The following is an 11807-nucleotide window of genomic DNA, read 5'->3' as shown; positions in this document are numbered from 1 at the left end:
ATCATCTTTCTGTGAACCTCCTTTGATGATATGTATTTATTGCCACCTTTGTGAAAACCTGAGCATTAGCAGCTACACCTGCCTTGGCAATGATTACTTTAAACGGGGTTATATAACCAACTTTGATCAGACCGGACAGAGATTTATGGATTAGCTGCTGATGCTGCTGAAAGGGGCTCAACCCACTGCTGAAGATTGCTCCATTATTGGCAGCACATACTCAACCATTGCTGTGAGAGTATGTTATGTTGGATTATTCTCACTTGCTAATTCTTTCATGTAGTCGGAAGTTTTAGGTTCACTGTTGGGGACAATAGCTTTGCTTTCAGCCACCGACTGACTTGTGCATAAAGTGCATTGATGGGAAATATTTAGGTAAAAACATTCTTTTATTTTCATTTGGTGGAATTTGTTTGTGTTTCTTGTGTTTGTGTGAATGTGTCCGCTAATGTTTGTCTGTGTGTGTGTGTCTGTCAGAGGGAGGTGCGGTTCTGGTTTGCCACAGGAGGAGCGGGCTTCTGTCTGAGTCGGAGGCTGGCGGACAAGATGGCGCCGTGGGCAAGGTATTTATATCAAACTACCCTTCTCTTTCAGAACTCGAAGTAGTTCAGACCTTTTTGTTGCACACTTGTTTCTTAAGCACTTCTATTTACACACACTCCACTAATGCCCACATTTGCCCTGATGTTGGCTACTTGCTGCTAACATACACCAGAATTCAACACGTGATCCATGCAGGCGCGGGTTGCTCCAGTCCTACTTCAGTAATCCCATAATTTAATTATCCAGACCTGTGTCGTGCATGATGTGATAACCATCTGCGATCAAGTGGCCCAGATGTGGACACAGATTTGAACCTAGAGGTGTTTCAAGCAACATAATTTCTGCGCGGACCAGCAGGAAGGTGAATGAAAAGGCTTTAACGAGAGCTTGACAATGTATAAAAAAGAAAAACTGTGACAGAGTCAAGTGCGGGACAGAAGTGCTGACGGAAGTGAAGCAGTTTTAAAAATAAAATTCAACGCTGATTAATGGAAATTTAAATGTACATTTTCATAAGAAAAGTTTTTATTCTCTTTGTGGCCCAGTACCAAATGACCCATGGACTGGTACCAGTCCGGTGGTTGGGGCCCTCTGATATAAACTATACAAATAAGGACCACTGTATTGTTACATGCACAAACTTATTGTCATCCAATTAAAAGTTTAAAAGGAATCACACACTCTTATTGAACATGCTATACATGTAGTATTGAAAAAAAATCAAAGTTTTGATTCACACCAGTGGTTACGGTCGGCATTTCACTTATTGGTTCGTCTGTCGCACAGACACACACACAATCATCCTTATGCACTGTAACTTAGATATTTTTGCCTACAGTATATTATACAGAAGAGACAGATAACCGGAATAATTGTGATGGCAGAAAATACTTCATCCTCACAAATAGAGGGCTAAATTGTGGCCGAGCACATCTAGTATAATGATCTATGAGAGAAGGTGGCTGATTTACTTAAGAGGATTTATTTTAGGATTGTACGTCTCTGATTTGAATTAACAGGCGAGCGCTTGATACAGTAATGCAGCGCTCAGAATGGCCATCATCCTATCACTACTTCTAAAAGGCATAATTCTCACATTTTGGAAGACGCAATCCTGCTCAGACTATTATTTGTAGAGGAACCGAAAGTGTTGCAGTCCTTAGCGTCGTTGCTAAATAATTCAATGTTTAGATAGTGAAAAAGAAACACAATGAAAAAAATGCATTTTAGAACTTCTCACTTGCAGGATTGCCATCTCACTTTCAAACTCAACAAAGTGCAAACTCAGTTGAAAGTGTCATTTTTCAACTTAAATACCCAATGGCAAAACTAAATGGCTTAAAAAGAAAGATGCTGATGCAGTGTTAAAAGTGATGAATCACCATTCTTAAGTAAATTTTGAGTCTTTGCGAGTTTGTGTTTATACTGCTCTCAAGGAACTAAGACTAATGGCCGCTCCGGGCTACGTGGCAAGGAATCAACCACCCCCCCAAAATTCCGACATTATTTGATAAAGGTCAGCAGCAAGTATGTGTAATAAATGGTGATGGGATAAAAAACATGCAAAATCACCAGAAATGTCCCCAAGGGGAACAGTTGGGCAACTTTTGAGCTATTTTACAAAAGCTTTCTGACGTAAGAATTAAGGATGCACCGATACTGATACCGATATCAGGTCCGATACTGCAAGGAATCACCAACTGCAGGTAAATACAAGAAGAAGAGCAATGTCAGCGGTTTGGAGATTCATTATTATTAATGACAATGACAAAAGTAAGACAGACTGTAAAGTGTATTCTGCCAAAGTATCAAGAGGAGATGAAAGATTGTTTGTACAATCAAACAAAACACAATTGTACAATACCAGCAACTTAATCACCAGAGACATTTGGACCAGCAGAGTTAGTCCGATGTCGCTCATTAGTTTAACTGTTCAGTGGATCAGGAGGATTTTACACACACACACACACACACACACACACACACACACACACACACACACACACACACACACACACACACACACACACACACACACACACACACACACACACACACGCATATATATGCTAAACATGATTAAAGTATGACGATACACTCATTAACAGTACGCATGTGTAGATATTCACCACACGACGCCCTAAGTAAGCAGAATTTCTATGTTTTAGTGGATCTCGCTTCGAGGAAACATCCGCTACGATCCGTCTACCTGATGACTGCACGGTGGGCTTCATCGTGGAAAGGAGACTGGGTATCTCCATGGTCCACTGTCCTTTGTTCCACTCCCACCTGGAAAACTTGCTGCTCGTTAGCCACAGGAGCATCCCGCAACAGGTAACAAAACACACATGAAATGCACACACACACACAAAATATCCACTTCTCCTGACGGCTGGGAGCGTTTTCCTTTCCTCAGGTGACGCTGAGCTACGGGCTGTTTGAGAACAAGATGAACAGCATCGAGGTGAAAGGAAGCTTTTCGAAGGAAGATGACCCCTCCAGGTTGGCCTTACACTCCATTAATTCCTAAATGAGGGGATGTAAATGAGGTATCGCTGCTCAGTGTGTATCGTGTCTTTGATATCTACTCAAGCTTCAGTCAGCAGCTGCGTGGCGCCGTGGTTGGTGCACAAAGCAGCAGATGTGTGGGTGTGAAATGATTCTCATTCATATGATTAGGAAGGTGTTATTTCACAAGGCGTTCCCCTTTCAGTCAGTATTGCTCACTGTATCCTATACAATGACACTATTCATGTTTGGAAAACCACCTAATAGAACCATAAACAGACAAAATAAACCAACAAATACCTTGTAGTTTTTAAGTCACCTCATTGTGAACCAGTTTTGATAGTCAAGGGGAATAATAATATTATGATCATATCATGAAAACACAACTTATATTAGGGGTGTCAAACACTTTTGAGTTCAGGGGCCACTTCCAGTCCATCTTGAGTGGGCCGGACAGGTAAGATAGTGCCTAATAATTTTTTTAACATGGTGGAAAGTATAGTCAACTCTCGACTTGATTTAAAAACAACTACAGATGAACCGAAGTACTAGACATAAATAGACCCAAAACAATAAAACATTGAAAATGCAATATAATCTATTAAAAAAACTGGAGCAGAGTCACAAGCTGGGTTAAAAGCAAAGGAATTAAAAATGGGTTTTAATATGGGTTTTCAAAATGAACAGTTAAAGGGCTTCTCTGATGCCCAGTGGTAGCTTGTTCAATAACTGTGGTTCAGCAACAGAAATGGCCCTGTCCCCTCTGAGCTTTCCTTTAGACCTCAGTACCTCCAGGAGCAGCTGATCAGCTGACCTGAGGCACCGAGCAGGAGTGTATGGGTAAAGCAGCTCAGAGAGGGAAGGCGGGGCGAGACCATTCAGGGATTTAAAAACAAATTAAAGATTCTTAAAATTAATTCTAAAATGCACAGGTAGCCAGTGCAGGTTGTCAGGATGTGTGAGGATGGACCCAAGCACAGGCTCCCAAGGTTCTATAAAAATTGAGTTTGATGAAAAGTCCAGGGAACACAAAGAAACAGAAGCGACAAGACGAGCCGACACAGACAGCAGAAGGAGAGGGGTTTAGGCCACATTAACACGTACCTGGGTTTTTACAAACACGGACATTTCCCGCTCTACCTTTAAAAAAATATCTTCATTTACACAGACTCGCATATACGCCTGGTTCAGAGCTGCTATGAGCATGCCAAACCTGTAGGGGGCAGTGTAGCAGGAAGCATGGAGCCATGATAGCCAATCAGAATCCTAGAAAAAAATACCACGTTACGAATTGTGACGTAAATATCCGCCCACCCCCCCTTTAGACACAACCGGAGACACAGAGTTTATCCAGATTTCCACTGTGGCCGGAATTTTCATGAATCGTCATTTGAGGTGAGTCGTAGCTGCGTTTATGTGTAAATACGCAGCTCAAACACAGAGAAATATCAATTTTTTTTTCTTTCAAATACCCAGGTACGTAGTAAAGTGGCCTCAGATACACAAGGAAGGCAGGGAAACCACAGGTGCCACACGTTAGTGCTGAGCAGGGGAAGAACATGATAGGATAATTGAAAACATGGAGTGAGACACACGGGAGCAGACAGACAGAGACCTGACAGAGGTAAGCCAGGATGGGAGTCAGGTATTTTTTAAAACCTAAAACCAAACACTTGCTACAGAATATCACTTCAATCTCAATATAAAGACAATTTCACTGAAACTTTCTGGTGCAAAATACAGTGAAATGTCCAGAAAACTTCCCATACGGCCGTTGCATTCTGCATGTCTTTACAAACTTACCCCGACAGCGTGACTCTGGGGCCAGTTTGATCGCAAAGACGTAGCTAATTGTCATGGCAGCATCACCAATATCTCAGCTTCGGTCTCAGTGTGTCTGAAGAAATTTGTTCAAAAATTTATATTTCTTTCAACATCAGGCTTTATATTTGACACCCCTGGCATATGTGGCTTTTTTTAAATTTTATTTATTTATTTATTTTTTAACATTGACGACCTGTTAAAGCATTCCTGCCAGCCATGTCCACCCTTTTGATGAAAAAGTCTCTCCTGGTGTCAGTGGACTCTCTCAGCAGGATGAAGCTCAATCTCACAAAACAAAACTGATCCTGGAATAGTTTGAGGACCATGAAATGAGTGTGAGGTGACGACTTGGCTTCCAAATCCCAAAGATCTAAATTGATTTGAGCATTTGAAGGATGCGCTGAATAGAAAAGACCAATCAGAGCTGTTCTGTCAGCAAAAGTTGGACCCACCCAACAGTAGCTGCCGGTCACAATGTTATGGCAGATTGTGGTGTAGGCACTGCCCACAGGCGCTTCTTTGGGAAGTGATTTCCCTCTGCGTTGCGTGATAAGATGCATGCTTGCTGCTGGCATTTCATTTAGAGATCCCTCACTCGCAGCTTTGCTTCACACATGATCTGAGATGAAGACATGACAGCTCGACTTCATCCTGCTTCTCTCCGCTCTGAGAGATAAAAGCTATTTCATGTCACACATTTGAACTACAGATGCATTTGTGTTCTCAATCTTTCCCCAGATTCATCTGTAAGATCGTATGCGCACAGCGGAGTTTCAACTGGCTCCCACCTTCAAGTTCCTCAAGTTCAGCGTCATAGCAGTTTTAAAGCAGAGTGTCAAACGTTTGGCTGAACATAAAAAAGAGTTTTGTCCATTATTGGCTCCTCTGGTAACCCCCATGGATCCAATATGGAGTTCTGTAAAGCAGGAAGTTGTGTGAAGGTTATAAAAGAAGACAACTACTTTAAGTTACCAACTAAGGCCCCGTTTGCATGTGTTTCAATTAAAAATGCTTTGTTTTAATTTCATTTCGAAAAGGTTTTGTATTTGCACAGCAATGTTTTGCAAACGATGTTTTGTTTACACAGAAACGGCGGAAATGCTGACAATTATGCAGTTAGCATGACAATCCATGAGTTAAAGCGAAACTTCTCTGAAACGAAAGCTCAAAAACGATGAGTTTGCACTTAAAGCACTGTCAATGGGGCCTTAGTTTGGTTTGAATGAGTGTCATCTTTTATACTTATAAAAACCTGGATGTGATGACACCGTGGACATTGTTGATGCGAGGAAGCCTTTGTCGAGCGGTAAAAACGTGAATGTGATTTGAATCATATGTTTTTCTTTTGCCCCCCCCCCCCCCCCCCCCGCATAACTATTCATCCAGTTATTTTCATATAATGTCCACCATAATGGGAGTTGATTTACAACCCTGCCAATTTATTGCTATCTTTGGCACTCCCGTTGAGCCAACAAAGAGAAATTATACATTTTACTTCTGTAATTGCCAAACGCCGCCGCCGCTGCCTCCTCCTTCAGTGGAAATCCCCTAAACATCCCTCTGTATCACAGTGGATTACAGATATCATGTTCTTCCTTCAACTTGAGAAGATTAAATACACGATGAGAGGGTGTACTGATAGGTTCTTTTGTAAATGGAAACCTTTTATTTCATATTTCAAGGAATTGCAGGTCCTGCCAGACTAAGTGATGTTTTGCCAAGCATAGTTTGTGTGATGTCCTATTGAGCCAGGGTGGGATGGGTGAATGTTGCTGGGTTTAATCTGTGTTTAATTATAGGTTTTTTTTGTGTGTGTGTTTAAAAAAAAAAAAAGTGGGGGGGGGGGGGGGGGGGGGGGGGGCGGAGGAAAACTGTAATGCATGACCGTATATTGTCAATTGAAAAAAAAACCAAAAAAGTGAATGTGACATAGCATACGACTCACTCTTATCACAGTATATTGACTTGCAGTTACTTTTAAAAAAAAAAAAAGAAAAAAAGAATCAGGTCTACTTGTAGGAAACAGTATCGTCCAGTTTCTATAAATACTTTTTCATATGTCTGTATGTGTCATATACGTTTCTGGCATAAATAGATACCCTAAACTCTATATATAGCTCATATATAACTCCGATTAAATGATAGGTATGAGTATCATAATCTACTTCTAATTTGAATAAGAATGTAGAAATGCCCTCTCTAATATTCTAAACCCGTATCTGGATTTAATGAGAGACTGAATTGATGAGAGATAATGACATGCTACAAAAGAGCCAAATCCTTCATCCCTGGTAATTAGGTGCTGTTTGAAAGTAAAAAAAACAACCCAAAAAACAACCCTGCACAATGTCTCAGGACAAGGATTTAAAGTGACCTTATACTAGACATTTCTTATTTGCATCATTACAAACTGCTTTCCATCAGCTTTTATTTAAAAACCCCATGTTCAGTATCCTCGTCGAAGGTGAAAGAATCACAACGAAACCCTAAATATTCCATTAATATGAAACTGCTGTTTTAAATCTATATACTTTACGGTGTAAGACAGTCTTGGTGGGCTATTTTTAGCTTCTGGAGCTTTATGCTGTCGCTGACAGAGGACAGTACAAAGTCACAGATAACTTATTGTCACTGTAAGCACACACTGCGACCAACAGATGTCTGCGTGCACTGTGTGTACTACGCAATGAATGGATTTGAAACAACAGCACAGATTTGGTGATTGTTTTTATTAGAAAGATGAGATTCACCTGGTTTTACCTGTGTGATTCTGTAAGATTGCATCAGCAAGCCTTTATTTAATTTCCTGTTATTTAATTATCTTAATTTAGTTTATCTCTTCATGTTATTTTCCGGATGACTACTTTTAGTAGCAAGTCGAAACAGTCCTAAAAAAAAAAAGGAATATTTTACAAACACACAGTCCATACTTCATCATCAGTCAATTTAATAGATGTTGTTGGACTTTGGCCATAAGCCCCGTTAAAAGACAACAGGTTTGCATTACTGTGAGAATCCGTCAAGACTGAATTGCAAGAAAATACAAAGAGAAGGTTCCTTCCATCCATCCATCCATCCATCCATCCATCCATCCATCCATCCATCCATCCATCCATCCATCCATCCATCCATCCATCCATCCATCCATTGTAGCCAATCTCAACTAACTACAGAAGAGGGCAGGATTATTGATTCCAGTAATTTTATTTTTCTAAATTGTATCTAAAAACCTTTTCTTAGTTGAGTTTAGGGTGATTCTTAGCGTTTGAGCTTTGCTCCCGGGGACGTTATGGGTTCCCCTTCCGGGTCTTGGTAGGCTCCTCCCCCGTAGGACCCAGGCGCTTCGGAGCCTGCTCAGTCTTGGCCTGATGGCTTGTGTCTGGGTCCGTTTGTCCGTCCGTCCATCCATCTATTCATTCATCCTTTGCCTTTCCCATTTATCGTATCGCGGTAGCAGTATAACCGAAACTAAAACTAATCATACTTTATCAATCTCCTTGGGGAAATTCCATTTTTCCACACAGTGGTGACCCGTCAGCTGTGGGATTCAAACCTGCGAACTCCTGTTCACAATTCTGCTTCTCTAACCTCTACGCCTCCACTGCCTAGAGACGTACTGCTTTTTAATTTCCGCTATTGCTCACCAAAATGTTGTAGTTATTACTTGTTTTGTCCATTCTAGTAATTTTTTCATACATTTATAATTCACCTTTTACCTTTGCTAAATGTTGCTCATGTTAATTGACATGTTGGAAGGGGGAGATGGGGGATCGAACCGACACTCTTCTGACTGAGAGATGACCAAACTACCGAACAAGACAGAGCCGACTGTAACTGTTACTGGTTTAGGATGTGGTTTATGTCTCTATGGTGTAATCACAACTGTAATAATAATGTCATGGGCAAGGTTACTGTCTCTACATTTTGATTTCCTACCTGACAGTCGTGGCCCAGAGGTTAGAGCAGTGGGCTTGTGTCAAGAAGATGGGGTCTAACTCTGACTGCCCCTGCATCCCACTGAGGGTTGCCAAAATAAGGGGATCTGGGGTAGAATTTGTAATAAGTGGACCGGGAGATTCGTGATCCGATGTCACGACCACAGCACGGAGCAGACGAAAAAGAAAGACAGATATATATTTTTTCACCTACTCTTTTATATCCATCCCTTCCTGACACCCCCGTTTCAATGACTATAATGCTGTCAAGTAATTCATCAAATTAAAGAAGGTTCTACCTCTTGTTAGACGTGAGAGTTCACTGATGCACATATTACAGGCCTGGACCTTCTTTCAGCTGTCCATCACAGAAAAGGTACTTTTCATAAAGTATGATTTAACCAGTTTCAAACTGAAATTTCTTTTTCACTCTGCTCCTAAAATAGAGAATCACATGTCAAGGAAATCAATTTTCCTTGTGAGAGATAAACAAATTCCATCTTCATCACTTCAGACCTGGATTAATTTCTACTAATTCCATGTAGTTTCATTTGTTTTTAAACCAAATACTGGACATGCATAGAGTGCATGTCAAAAGATGAGGTAGACATTTGGTTATATTGAGTTCACCCTTCTTATATCCTGCAAAGCCATCCTTGTATTCATTTTTTGGGGTTTGTTTAGTGAACCACAAAGATTGAGCCCCAGGTGTACTGACCCTATGACCTGGCTTGTGCCGGCCAATATATTTCTTCAAACCAAAGCTCAGCTCATCGAATGTTTGTTCTCTGAATGTCTGCAAACACCAGAATATTTTATTTTATTTTTGGATGTTGCTTGGATCGCAAATCAGTCACTTGAATGTTGAGCGGACCTCTTTTGACATGTACACAAACTCCTGGTGGATTTGTCTCCTTTGATTATATGACCACAGGGCTAACGCATACAGACAGGTCATCACACACTCGCGTCTTCACGCAATTCAGAGATACTGATTTACCTAACAAGCAGGTTTTTGGATTCTAGAAGAAAGCTTATCAATCTATCAACTATCCGGTTTTAGGTTTCGCTTTGAATTTATCTGCACATATAATCCGACTTAAGATATTCACTGAAACGTAGTAGGATGTGCAGGTCATATATATATATATATATATATATATATATATATAGATAAATCCCACAAAAAGATAAATAGACAATATGAATCTAGTACAAATTTTGATGAAATAAAGAAATGAAATAATATTAGTGGCAGTCAGTGTCCATCCATCCATCCATCCATCCATCCATCCATGCTCTATACCACTTTACCCTGTTTAGGGTTTTTTGACTGTGGGACAAAACCAGAGGACCTTGAGAAAACCCATGCTCAAGCCAGACCTTCTCAGAACCATCTTTCAATTACGCAACAGTGCTACATCATTGTGTCTTTATCTTCTACATTTGCCTTTATTGTTAAAATACAAAATAGAGAAGACAGCTCTTCCTCTTGTGATGTCTTTCTTCTGCAGTGTGTGACAGCCGAGCCTTGCTGTTCTAACCAACATGTTTGCCACTTTGTCCCTGAGACACAGACCAGGCAGGGAGCTCTACTGTGGTTGGCAGCAATTTCCACACTTGAGTGTTATCATTATCATCATTATGGTCATTACCAGGGATTAGATGACGCCCATTATGTCATTTGGCTTTGTCAGACATTTTTGCTCTCTGCTGAGATTAGGGTTTTAGGACAAAACAACAATGATGAACCACAGGGATTCTGCGGAAAGCATCAAGCCTGACCTCAGTACTGCCATGGGAATTAACTCTTTGATATATTACAAACGGAGGCTACCAAGGGGCTTTTGAATGATGTGTCGTTGCTTCTGCTGTCCACAGGTTTAAGACCGTCCACTGCATGCTGTATCCATTCACCAGCTGGTGTCCCTGAGAGCGGCTCCAGCCCGACTAATGAGGACAGACCTGCTGGTTTTCAACTCAATCAAGGACATTTTTGCTGGAGAAAATAATGTCAACACTGACATTCAATCACTTGCCACAAAGGACGCATGAAGGACTTTAAATATGGTATCAAAAAATTAATTTTTTCATCCGTGTTGATATTTTTACTCTCAAGCTGTGATTCTTAAAATGTGATGAAAGTTTAATTTCAGTTGAAGTATTTCAACTGCGAGATTGACACATGTTTGAATGATTCCACTTTTGTGCATGAGGTGGCACTAGTGAGTCTGTTTGTCTGATGTGTTTACTATTCAATCAATTGTTACGTTAAAGAATATTACTAACTGCCTTTAAGGTAAATTTTATTTAACTTTTTTTCCCCCGAGAATTTATGTTGTTTGTTGAAAAAACTGCCAAATAAAGAAATGGAACATAGTGAGTTCTCGGTAGATGTAAATTTATGAAATGCAATGATGAGCCAATCGTTTCACTTGCACAATGAATTGGAAGTACTCCGAATATTTTACTAAATGTTGAAACAAAAATATATTTACCTGTTTTGAATATGACGTAAGCAATGTTTTCTAAAATGCAATGTCGACAATAAACTGGGAAATAAAAAATAACCTTCTCAGAGAGGTTGAGTCTTTTGCATATGGAGAACAGCCTTAACCTTTACAATAAATTCCAGCTCCAATAGCTGGATCTGTTGGATTGGACTACAAAGGGCAACTTTCGCTCAGGTAAGAAAGAATTCTGTGTAAACGAGGAAAACACATGGCATTTGAAAACGTTTGGACTTCACGTCCACGCAAACGAGGGAAAATACAACTGTGGCCGTAATAAATAGATGTCCTGCACAGGTGCAACTCGGCCTCCAGAGTCATGCCACTCTGGAAGCCGCCATTGTTGATACGCTCCATCTACTCAGGGATGTGCAGCAGAAGTGTCTCATCACGGCCGCGGGGCGCCGATGCAGAAAAGACAAAGTGCTTTCGAGAAGTTGTGTTTTCTCCCATTTCCATGGAAAGTCAGAACCTTTGTGAAAAGTTG

General features: G+C 40.6%; 1 protein-coding gene across 1 annotated transcript in view; it reads left to right on the top strand.

Moving 5' to 3' along the window:
• Nucleotides 1–11414, top strand: part of mfng (MFNG O-fucosylpeptide 3-beta-N-acetylglucosaminyltransferase) — a 38091-nt gene extending 26677 nt beyond the window's left edge. The window contains exons 5-8 of the mRNA XM_080463509.1: nt 478–563; nt 2712–2877; nt 2960–3045; nt 10692–11414. Of these exons, the coding sequence (XP_080319635.1) occupies nt 478–563; nt 2712–2877; nt 2960–3045; nt 10692–10743 (390 nt within the window). The 3' untranslated portion in view covers nt 10744–11414. The remainder of the gene's footprint in view (nt 1–477; nt 564–2711; nt 2878–2959; nt 3046–10691) is intronic.
• Nucleotides 11415–11807: the final 393 nt, after the last annotated feature.

This window comes from Lipophrys pholis (assembly GCF_963383615.2).
Source record: "Lipophrys pholis genome assembly, chromosome: 5".
Taxonomy (NCBI): Eukaryota; Metazoa; Chordata; class Actinopteri; order Blenniiformes; family Blenniidae; genus Lipophrys; species Lipophrys pholis.
This window is presented reverse-complemented; position numbering and strand designations above follow the sequence as displayed.